This window comes from Danio rerio, chromosome 23 (genome assembly GCF_049306965.1).
Source record: "Danio rerio strain Tuebingen ecotype United States chromosome 23, GRCz12tu, whole genome shotgun sequence".
Classification (NCBI taxonomy): domain Eukaryota; kingdom Metazoa; phylum Chordata; class Actinopteri; order Cypriniformes; family Danionidae; genus Danio; species Danio rerio.
This window is the reverse complement of record NC_133198.1, coordinates 4,639,788-4,652,279: the sequence shown is the minus strand read 5'-3', so window position 1 is coordinate 4,652,279 and position 12,492 is coordinate 4,639,788. Positions and strand designations below refer to the sequence as shown.

The following is a 12,492-nucleotide window of genomic DNA, read 5'->3' as shown; positions in this document are numbered from 1 at the left end:
CTACTACACATAATACTTAAAATGACAATAATAATGACTCAAGAATAGGCATGAGCTCAGTCCATTCCAGGGGTCACCAACCCTGTTCCTGGAGAGCTAGCTTCCTGCACATTTCAGTTGCAACCCTGACCAAACACACCTGTTTTTAATTATCACTTGCTGCTTTAGGTACTATTAATTGGTTCAGGTGTGTTTGATCAGGGTTGGGACTGAATTCTGCAGGAAGCTAGCTCTCCAGAAACAGGGTTGGTGACCCCTGGTCTATTCAATATAGAAATAATATGCATCTCAAACATAAGTCAAGTCTTGGATAATAAAATGCGCATTAGATTCATTCACCAAAAACATACTTGTTAAAGAGGTTGAGACCAATGCGGTATTGTCTCTTGCGCATGATGTCGCTGCTGGAGGCCGGAGAGTCCCAGCTGTTGCGAGTGTCTTTGTGGTAGGTCTGTTTGCTGAGGTTCTGCTGACTGGAAGAGGACTCAGAGTTGATTGTGTCAATAGAGTTCGAGTTGCTGTTGATGCTGTCATTGTCTCCATCGGAAAAGTCAGATTCTGACTTGCTCTGCCGGCTGCCATTGGTGGCCAGATGACTCACCACCTGCCGGTGTCTCAGTGGCTCTTCCTCACCAGAAAGAGAGGGAACTCTGGCAGGGAGTCCGTGTTTGGGATTGGCCCGTGGTGCTGCTGTGGTCTGTTTGGGAACGTTTTGAGTCTGGACCAAACCCTGCTCCGAACGATCACTCGCATCTGCCGAGCTGTCGCTGGGAGGCTCGATTGTCAGCACGGGCAAGTCCACACAAAGCTTTGGACTCTGGTAATCGAGGGATGGAGTGCTCCTGGCACTTGTGTCCATGTTAGCATCCATGGACCAATACTCCTGTGAGGCGCTGACGGACTGAGTGTGCTGATCAGATTCTGCGCTGGATGGCTGTACCAAAGGAGAGAGCTCCTCCTCATCGATGAACAGAGTCACATCACAGATCTCGTCCAGCCTGTGGTGCTCATCAGGCTGAGGAAGCTCCCGTTTCTGCTGCAGCTCACAAACCGTCTGCTCAGGCTGGATCTCCTCTTTGTGTAGACTGCGGCAGTTCAGTGCATCGTCGATTGACTCAGCCAGCGACTTTACCTGCTTTGAGAAAGTGTCCTCTAGCTCCGTTATTGTGTCTGTCAAGTCATTTTGAGTTTCTGGAGCCTCCAGGATAACAGGAACCTTCTCTCCAGGTTGCACCATTGCTCCTATATGGCTGCTCTCCTCCATGAGAGACATCTGTCTGCCCTCAAAGAAGGAGCTGTGGACCTTCTCAGGTGCCTCGAAGGAAAACTGCATCCTCATGTTGGACAACAGGATCCTGCGGGACATGCGGTTCTCGGACATCGAACTCCTGAGGCGCTCAAAGTTCTTGTTCATCTGGTAATGCCGGAAAGCTGTCTGGATGGTGCGCGCAGCATGGCGGGTTATGAAACGGCCTCCATATTTCCGCTCAAGCATTTCCACCTTGAAAAAAACAAAAATGATATGATTTAGGCAGCGTTATGAAAAAGCAATTAGGGTTTATTTGGAGATACAACACATATTAATACTGCTCAGTGTTTCCCATAGATTATATTTGGATGCCCCTAGAAAGTCTAATTATTTAATTATATTTAATTATATTTTCGGTATTGATAGCGCTTCACTTTTTCCACATTTTTTATTACAGCCTTGTTCCAAAATGGATTAAATTCATTTATTTCCTCAAAATTCTACAGACATTACCACATAATGACAATGTGAAAAAAGAGTTTTTTTAAATTATTGCAAAATTATTAAAAATAAAAACCTGACAAATCACATATTTTAAAGAAAACAAATTTCTTTAAAAGAAAAAATATTATCAGACATACTTTGAAAATTTCCTTGCTCTAGTAAACTGTTAAACATACTTTTGGAAATATATATAAAAAAAGAAAAATTCAATGGAGGGCTAATAATTCTGACTATATATATATATATAGTTAAAGTCAGAATTATTGACCCCCCTGTTTATTTTTTCCCCAATTTCTGTTTATCGGAGAGAAGATTTTTTTTCAAAATTTTTCTAAACATAATAATTTTAATAACTCATTTCTAATAACTGATTTATTTTATCTTTGGCATGATGACAGTAAATAATATTTGACTAGATATTTTCAAGACACTTCTATACAGGATAAAGTGACATTTAAAATCTTAACTAGTTTAATTAGGTTAACTAGGCAGTTTAGGGTAATTAACCTTAATTAATTTAAAGTTATTGTATAACGATGGTTTGTTCTGTAGACTATCAAAAAATTATATCGCTTAAAGGGGTTAATAATTTTGACCTTAAAATGTTTTTTAAAAAATTCAAAACTGCTTTTATTCTAGCCGAATTAAAACAAACAAGACTTTGAATCTATTAAAAAAATTTCACATTTTGTGATTTTCAATGGAGTTTTTTTTCATTTATTTACGGTTGTGAAATGCATTATGGGTTGTTGACCTCTACTCTGCTGATTTTTGAACTTCTAAATCTTCATAAAACTCATAAAACATTAATCACAAAATACGTAAAACTGCTAAGGGCCATGAAACTTGTTTCAGCGGGGTTTTTTCACACCTCTACTTTGGAAAAAGTTAGGAAAGTGGGCGTGTCTAGCTTTGTTTGGGGGAGTGTCGGAGGAGGGAAAGAAGGAAGGTCTGTGAAAATTACCATAAAAATGGGAGTGTCGGTTTGGGTACGCACTGATTTTCACAGAGGCAAAACAAACACACAGACGCAGAGGTGAAAGACAGTGACTGTGCTAACAAGGACATCAGTAATCGAATTATTTGCCAAATTATTTAATGGCGTACTTTAACTGCAGTTTGGCAGTCTTTCATTCAGGAATTTCATTCATGCCCCTCGTGACAAATGAGATATTTGATTGGAGGGGTTGCTGGAAGCGTGCATTTTTCATGCAATGTTTGATTCCTCACTGCGAATGAGAGAAAAAAAAACCTCCGCATTTCTCTGTAACTTAGATGCACTCGGGAGGTAGCATCAGAAAGCCGTGTGCTATTTCTGTCACAAAATGCGGCGAAAATTCTACACAACGGTATGTTTTATTGTGGTGCTAACATGTTTACACTCAGAGAGCAGCATTTACGGCAGATTTTTCAGTCCATAATATTGTAGAGATATTACCGCACGGTAAACTTTAGTAACTTAGAAATCATTTGACTAAGGTCCGTCTGTAAACACTGAAAGAGTACTGCTGACGATACAAACTAGCTTTGCCTCTGAATAAACAAACAAATACCTCTGATTGCTCACTTACCAAATCTGTAGAGACAGGACAATCAACACCAACTGGAGCTGTGTCTTTATTAAAAGGAGACAAGAGGCAAAATCCGGACTTCACAATTTCCAGATGAGAAAAGCTCTCGGGTAAACAATGTTCCTTAGACACATATTTCTGTCGCGCGCCGCGTGCACTATAATCCACACGCGAGTCCAGCTGCGCTCTCATAGCGAGAAAATGAAAACAAAACCTTCACTGCAGCAAATTATAAAAGCAACACTGACGACCCGTAACTCCAAACAATTCTTGTTCTTGTCTTCGAAGCTATCATCCATATTAATGAAGTTGCACCACTTACACAATAGAGCGCGCTGATTGGTTTGAACCAAGTCTTACTCATGAATGAATGCAGCACACTCAGTGACGGCAATTGGCACTCCCAGGTACAGACGTCCAGTCTACATGCTGGAATACTCGCTAAGATCTCATGGTCGTGACGCAGCTTCAAAAATTTGTTTCAAACCGAAAGAACGAATTTGCTTGAAATAACGCAAAAACAACCAATGTTCACTTTTTAGTGAAATATAGGTGTCTTAATAGTGTTTTTAGCAGTGTGGGACACATATACGACTGTCAAGATCTCAAAAAAATGTGTTTTGGTGTTTCGTGACCCTTTAAAGTGTACTACAGTTAATGCACAATAGTGTAGTTAAAACATCAGTCATGGCACTGTACCTTCTTGTCCTGAAGGTCTGTAGATAGCTCATAGCTTTCAGAGAGGGAGCGAGAGCGCTTGATGGCCTCTTCTTCTGCTTGCTTGCGCAGGATGGACTGAGAGTGTTGTAGTTTGGGCCGTTGAGGGCGCTGCGGGCCGCTTTGGATGCTGTGGCTGTACAAAGATCCTTCGGACTGGTCCGGACTCAAGGAAGAACTGTGAGTGACCGGCCCACGGCCATATCCTATGCTGGTGTCCACGGAAGGGCCAGGCTCACTGCTTTCAACAGTCCCTTCCACACTAAACAAGACAGAAACATAAGACATATATACAGTTGAAGTCAGAATTATTAGCCCCCCTGAATTATTCGCCCACTATTTATTTTTTCCTCAATTTCTGTTTAACGGAGAGAAGATTTTTTCAACACATTTCTAAACATAATAGTTTTAATAACTCATTTATAATAACTGATTTATTTGATTTTTGCCATGATGATAGTAAATAATATTAGACTGGATATTTTTCAAGACACTTCTATACAGCTTAAAGTGACATTTAAAGGCTTAACTAGGCTAATTAGGTTAAGGTTAGAGTAATTAGGCAAGTTATTGTATAACGATGGTTTGTTCTGTAGATTATCGAGAAAAATATAGCCTAAAGGGGCTAATAATTTTGTCCCTAAAATGGAGTTTAAAAAAATGAAAAACAATTTTTATTCTAGCCAAAATTAAACAAATAAGACTTTATCCAGAAGAAAAAATATTATCAGACATACTGTGAAAATTTCCTCGCTCTGTTAAACATCATTTGGAAAGCATTTAAAAAAGAAGAAAAAATTCGAAGGGGGCTAATAATTCTGACTTCAACTGTATAATACACATTTTTAAAGTAAACTTGATCTGACTCACAGTTTTTGAAGCTTTTGGTATTTTGTTATTTGTTAATCTACATTAACAGACATTAGTAAGCAGTTTATAACTACAGCTAAAAATCCTGTATTCTTGACTTAAATGCACATGTATAATGAACTTAATGACTGTATTTTTGTACTTTTTTAATGATGATTTTTTTCATTATTAAATTAGGTATTGCAATATTTACCAACCAGCTATTTAAGAGTACATTGTAAAACATCCATTCATTCATTTTGAATGTTAAGACTTCCGGTGGCTTCAAGTCCGCTATAAAAATGACTAAAGCCATTCACTGTTAAGTCTGTTTGCAGGTAATAGCGTTTGCCACTGAATCTACACATTTTAAGCGTGATAGGTGCTGTATAATTCTTCATTTTACCCTCACGATGCTGTTAACCGTGCAAGCGGCAGCTATATGTAACATTTACCAAAGCTCATGAAAGACCATTATTGCTATTAAGATGACGTGCAAATAATAAGTTATATTTGAATTTAAATGTGGGGAGGGGCGATGGATTGTGATGCTGGCTCTTCATCGTGAAGTTTGTTAGCCATCGACGATGGACGATTGCATCATCTATCGGCACAACCCTAATAGAAACTAAATAATATCGCTTTGCAATATTTCCCAAACCACATTGTTTAAAAAGATGCCTTTTGTATCATCAGCATTAATGAACACCCGCTTCATTTAAACAGATTTTTAAAACCTACAGCAAAAATCGTGCTTAGAATGAGTTTAAAAACAATTGTGTGGCAACAATCTGTGAATACAACCAGCTTCTAACTCTTAAAGAGAAGTCATGCAGGCAATGGTCAAAAACAGGGGCAAAACAGCAGCGTAAAGATAATGCAATAAACGTAGTCAAAATGCAGGTGAAGGGTCAGGCTAGGTGGCAAAGAATCAAAACAGTAAACAAGACACGAATCAAAACAAGGCAAGACAAACAGGGAAAAATTCTTTGTAATGTTTGTGGGAGAAACAAGACTCAGCCAAGTGTCTGTGAAAGCGAGGGGTACATATAAATCTTATATAATAAATAATCCCCCAAGATGAGCTACAGCTGTGTCTGCGTGTGAGTGTCAGGATTATTGTCAGCTGCGGCAGGGGCTGATGAGTGCAAAGAGTTCTGGGGGAGTTGTAGTTTGATAAAGATAGAGGAAGTAATCTCCAAAAATGTATAAATTTGATAAAAAGAGTCTGAAGAAAGACTTTGACTCTCCCTTTTTTATGTGTGATCAGAGGGGGAAAGCCCCGCCCACTGTCCCTCATTAGCATAGGATGTTAATCTTGTTTTTGAATCTGCCACTATTCTGACACGTAAGCATTTGTAGCTCCACCTTTAAAAAAAGAGCACAATCTCATTTAAATTTAAAGTGACAGTAACCCAAACACTACAGTTAAGGTTAAAGCTTAAAAGGGGCAGATTCAAAGGAGAGTAAAACATTATTTGTAGGGTAAATTTTGAGCTGAAACTTCACATACACATTCTAGTAACATCGGAGATCTATTTTAAATCTTGTAAATAATTTGCTATGTTATGTTTCAATTTTTTAAATATCGGATTTATTGCTAAGTCTTTCCTCTTTATCAATGATTTGGAGATAGTTGTTTATTTATGTCTACATTTCTTCTAGTCTGCATTATTGCAGCACATTGTATCTGCTCTCTCTGGTTCAGAACTCAGCTGATAGGCTTTTACTCCGGTATTAATTTCATTATACTGGTTAACAATTAGTTACAGAATTCAGTATAGTGTTTTCAAAGGTTTTCAAATATCGCTATGGCTTGTTTCCTGAGCATGTTTCTGACTTGGTTGGTCTACATCTGCATTTCTCAATCAGCTTTTCATCAGGTTTTCTCAACAGCGGAAGTTGCTATAGTTGGCTAAACTTGCATTAAATAGGAGAGTACAACAAATAAACGTTTTGCTGTCCTATATGCTCAAATAATAATAGAAAAACCCAACAACATCATTATCAAGACTTTCAGAAAATGAAAAACAAAATGTGTGAGACTGACAGCAGTAGCCAGAAGAAAGGAAAACATTTAGATGTACTGTCCTATTGCATTAGAAACATCTTGCATAAGTGGTCGTTTTTTTTTTTTTTTGTTTTTTTTTGTAATTTGACGCAGATACAAATACAAAGTATAGCTTTACAAAAGTTTATACATTTATTTTAAAATCTAAATATTAAAAACTTTTAAGGATTTAAGATCCTGATTAATGTTCAACAATTATTACCACTTTGTGGATTAGGGTTAGGTTAGGGTTAGGCGGGTCCCCTCCCGGCCCTTGTGCCCCACTGCTCTGCAAATTTTGCACGTCTCTTTTATTTAAACACACATTGTGAAAAAAAAAAAAAAAAAAAAAAAAAAAATATATATATATATATATATATATATATATATTATATATATATATATATATATATATATATATATATATATATATATATATATATATTATATATATATATATATATATATATATATATATATATAATATATATATATATATATATATATATATATATATATATATATATATATATATATATATATATATATATATAGTATATATATTATATATATAATATATATGTATATATATATATATATATATATATATATATATATATATTTATATATATATATATATATATATATACTGAATTGAACATTTTAGAAAGGTTTTGATTGTAAGTCAAACAGAATTTTGACAAAAAAAAGGTTTATTATGTTTATTTGAAATCGAGTTGGGATGAACAACCTTATTTTCAAGACAAGCAAACAAAATCATGAAAAAGCCAACATATAAAAAGTCAAATAAAATATGCCACTAGCCGTGCTTTCTATGAACAGAATCCCAGTTACTACCTGAATAATATCTCAAACTAGCTTAACTAAGTACTGGACAGACCATCCATAGGCATACTTCTGTCTGAATACCGTCAATTTGGATTTGGTTCATATAAGCAACCAATTACCCATTAACTCAAAAACTCTCTGCAAACTGGCATTGAGTTATTCTCACAGCTAAACATAAGCAATTTTGGTGAAATCTTTATATATTTTCCTCATCAAAACTACTGTATATATCATACATCAACATGAATAATCATATAGGACTATTAATAATTAAATCTACATCAGCTGACCAAACTCCTTTAGCAACTAAAATGAATGTGCTGAAATGATCAAGTTAAAAAATGGCTAGATGATCTCCAACAGACAAACTCAATAACAGGATACACTGCATGTTGTGAAAGAGCCATGCATTCGGCGTTTACTTTCATCTCAGTTAAAGCTCACAGCTTCCATATTTACGTGAACACTACTCACTAACTCGAAGCAGTCTGGCGTGAGTGTTGTCCAAAGAAAGATCTCCTTCCAAAGAAGCCCCATTTCTTCTGCTTATCTGCCATCACGAGTTCAAAGGGCAGTTCAGGTTACAGCACACAGCCAAAGTCTGCGCTGACGAAACCAATCATTTACAAACTACCCCATCACGTTCACCGTGCACTCATCGACTCGCTCGCATCAAAACAGATAAGCTAAAATCATGCAGAAAAGAAACTTCCTCCAACAACTTCCTCCTCAGGGTTTTGAGCTCATGCCTCCAGTCACATGCAGCACTGTACAAACAACTGTAAACAGCAGGAGAGGCTGGCCTCAAATGTAAACTAAGCACACCTTTTATGCAATTAGGTGAATTACAGTTTACTTAAGCAATACTATTGTCAAGTACTGTATACATTATGCTGTAGGCTGACTAATCCAAATAGACACTATTCCCTAGCAAGGACTACGCTACATTTAGAAGCAATGTTTTTTGAGTGGATGTAGGGATGAAAAGGTGTGGTAAGGGGACAGTGGGATGAAGAGGAATGGGAGAAATATAACAGTTGAAGGGTTGTCAGGTTGATTTGGACATCCTATGATGATGCCCAGAGACACGGAGTGGGGGTACTGCCTCTGTCAGATTTTGGTAGAGTACTGGTAGGTACTTACACCACATGTTGGTTGGGATTAGGGTTGGTGTATAGTTACTGTGAGGTTTTGCTTAGGCTTGGGGTAGGTGTACACGTTAATAAAACACAACAGGTTGTTGTGAAGTTGGGTTAAGGGTTGGTGTAGACGTTAATAAAACAGAACAGGTTGCTGTTAGGTTGGTTTTAGGGTTGGGGTAGTAGACATTATTAAAACACGACAGGTTGTTGTGAGGTTGGGTTTAGGGTTGGAGTAGTAGACATTATTAAAACACAACAGGTTGTTGTGAGGTTGGGTTTAGGGTTGGTGTAGTAGACATTATTAAACACGACAGGTTGTTGTGAGGTTGGGTTTAGGGTTGGTGTAGTAGACATTATTAAACACGACAGGTTATTGTGAGGTTGGGTTTAGGGTTGGAGTAGTAGACATTATTAAAACACAACAGGTTATTGTGAGGTTGGGTTTAGGGTTGGTGTAGTAGACATTATTAAACACGACAGGTTGTTGTGAGGTTGGGTTTAGGGTTGGTGTTGTAGACATTATTAAACACGACAGGTTATTGTGAGGTTGGGTTTAGGGTTGGAGTAGTAGACATTATTAAAACACGACAGGTTGTTGTGAGGTTGGGTTTAGGGTTGGTGTAGTAGACATTATTAAAACACAACAGGTTGTTGTAAGGTTGGGTTTAGGGTTGGTGTAGTAGACATTATTAAACACGATAGGTTGTTGTAAGGTTGGGTTTAGGGTTGGTGTTGTAGACATTATTAAAACACAACAGGTTATTGTGAGGTTGGGTTTAGGGTTGGAGTAGTAGACATTATTAAAACACGACAGGTTGTTGTGAGGTTGGTTTTAGGGTTGGGGTTGGTGTAGACATTAATAAAACACAACCGCTTACTTTGAGGTTGGGTTTAGTGTTGGTGTAGTAGACATGAATAAAACACAACAGGTTACTGTGATGTCGGGTTTAGGTGTGGAGTAGATGTCAATGTTATTAAAACACAGGTTACTTTGAAGTTGTGTTTAGGAATGGTCTACGTGTAGTAGACGTTAATAAAACACAATAGATTACTGTTAGGTTGTGTTTAGGGTTGGGGTAGATGTAGACATTAATAAAACACAACAGGTTACTGTGAAGTTGGGTTTAGGGTTGGTATAGTAGGTGCTATTTATAAACGACAACCGGTTACTGTGAGGTTGGGTTTAGGTTTGGTATAGTAGATATTATTAAAACACAATACGTTACCATGAGGTTGGGTTTAGGGTTGGTGTAATAGACATTCATAAAGCACAACCGATTACTGTGAGGTTGGGTTTAGGTTTGGTATAGTAGATATTATTAAAACACAATACGTTACCGTGAGGTTGGGTTTAGGGTTGGTGTAATAGACATTCATAAAGCACAACCGATTACTGTGAGGTTGGGTTTAGGGTTGGTATAGAAGACATTATTAAAACACAACCGGCTGCTGTGAGGTTGGGTTTAGGGTTGGTGTTGTAGACATTCATAAAACCCAACCGATTACTATGAAGTTAAGTTCAGGGTTGGGGTAGGTGTAGACTTTATTAAAACACAACAGGTTACTGTGAGGTTGAGTTTAGGGTTGGTGTAGTAAACATTCATAAAACATAAAAGGTTTCAATGGGGTTGGATTTAAAGTTATTGCACACTGAATCCATAATGTTCGCCTGTGATTTTTACATGTTAACAAATAAATTCCACCTTAAGTTGTATGAATCGTATTGACACACTGACCTCGAAACTTTCATCCATAATAAAAAATTTGCATCCAAAAAGGCACTTTGAGAGTTGTTTTGACAGTTAAGAGCCACCGTACAAGCGAAAAGCTAAATACAGAATAAACAGCCCTTTTCATTACTCCCTATACAGTGCAGTCAGTACTCCCATGATTTAATTCTATGCAGATGCATGTCGGCATATTAAAAACAATTACAGGTTGAAGATCTCAGTGACCAGGACTAGAGTACATGCAGTCATGGAGATGTGCTGTTAAAACAGAGAAATTCACACTTCTTGCGTAATATCTGTACGGTCTCATGCGCCATCTGTCCTGGCAAACACTGACATGCGCTCCTCTCTCATGGGTGGCAAGCCTACCTAGTGTTCAAAAACAAATGCCAGAGCACAACCACGCCACAACACAACAGCGTGCATTTACTGATCAACTCTAACATGTGAACATAGAGATGACTTTAACAGGGTAATGATGCAGCATTTTTAGGGTCCATTTAGTTGATTTCTGTAGTTATTTTACCATAAAACTAACATATGGCTGCAGTTTTTGCTAGTCTTTGCTATGGATTTTGCAGGGATATTCAACAGAATGGGATGCTGGCCCTTGTTTCCATCATGGAAAGTGGAAGTGTTAGTGAACCAGCATGAATGCATTTTGCACATTGTGACCTACTTGAGATGTTGGTGTGTTGGTGGATCAGCGTTCATTATCTTTTGGATTCCGGTATGATACCAGCAAAACCCAAACTAACCTCACATACAGCTGAAGGCACAAACATCTGTGAAATTTGTATTATTTTGCAAATATTTGCTAAGATTTTCTCAACACATTTTAAACAATTCTTTTAATAGCTAATCTTTAAATAGCTAATAGCTATCTTTGCCATGATGACAGTGCATATTTTACTAGTTATTTTTGCAACCCCTCTAAAACCAGCCTGACCAGCTAAAAACATCTAAGACCAGCTTTACCAGCTAAGACCAACCTGACCAACTAAGACTAGCTAAAAAGTAGAAAAAACTCCTCTAAAACCAGCCTGACCAGCTAAGACCAGGCTGACTAGTTAAAACCAGCTAAGACCAACCTGACCAACTAAGACCAGCTAAAAAGTGGCCAAAACCATTCTTAAACCAGCCTGACCAGCTAAAACCAGCTAGGACCAGCTTGACCAGCTAAAACCTGCTAAGACCAACCTGACCAACTAAGACCAGCTAAAAAGTGGTCAAAAACTCCTCTAAAACCAGCCTGACAAGCTAAACCCAGCTAGGACCAGCTAAGACCAGCCCGACCAGCTAAAACCAGCTAAGACCAACCTGACCAACTAATACCAGCTAAAAAGTAGCCAAAACTCCTCTAAAACCAGCCTGAACAGCTAAAACCAGCTTGACCTGCTAAAACCAGCAAAGACCAACCTGACCAACTAAGACCAGCTAAAAAGTGGCTAAAACTCCTCTAAAACCAGCCTGACCAGCTAAAACCAGCTAAGACCAACCTGACCAACTAAGACCAGCTAAAAAGTAGCCAACTCCTCTTAAACCGGCCTGACCAGCTAAAACCAGCTAAGACCAGCTTGACCAGCTAAAACCAGCTAAGACCAACCTGACCGACTAAGACCAGCTATAAGTAGCCAAAACTACTCTAAAACCAGCCTGACCAACTAAGACCAGCTAGGACCAGCTGAGACCAGCCTGACCAGCTAAAACCAGCTAAGACCAACCTGACCGACTAAGACCAGCTAAAAAGTAGCCAAAACTCCTCTAAAACCAGCCTGACCAGCTAAAACCAGCAAAGACCAGCTTGACCAGCTAAAACCAGCTAAGACCA

At 38.0% G+C, this 12,492-nt stretch overlaps 2 protein-coding genes across 11 annotated transcripts in view; both read right to left on the bottom strand.

The window, feature by feature from the left end:
* The window catches only part of zgc:113278, an 852,580-nt gene that overhangs the window by 425,870 nt on the left and 414,218 nt on the right, over positions 1-12,492 (bottom strand). The gene's annotated exons all lie outside the window — the stretch shown is intronic.
* The window catches only part of iqsec1a (IQ motif and Sec7 domain ArfGEF 1a), a 127,511-nt gene that overhangs the window by 35,137 nt on the left and 79,882 nt on the right, over positions 1-12,492 (bottom strand). For 7 of the 9 annotated variants that reach the window (NM_001386594.1, NM_001386595.1, XM_073937936.1 and 4 more), the window contains 2 exons: positions 4,024-4,303; positions 351-1,501 (listed from right to left, as the gene is read on the bottom strand). In NM_001386594.1, the coding sequence (NP_001373523.1) occupies positions 351-1,501; positions 4,024-4,303 (1,431 nt within the window). Of the gene's footprint in view, positions 1-350; positions 1,502-4,023; positions 4,304-8,263; positions 8,573-12,492 lie in introns of those variants that run through there. The other 2 variants (XM_073937935.1, XM_073937938.1) reach the window with 2 other exon arrangements.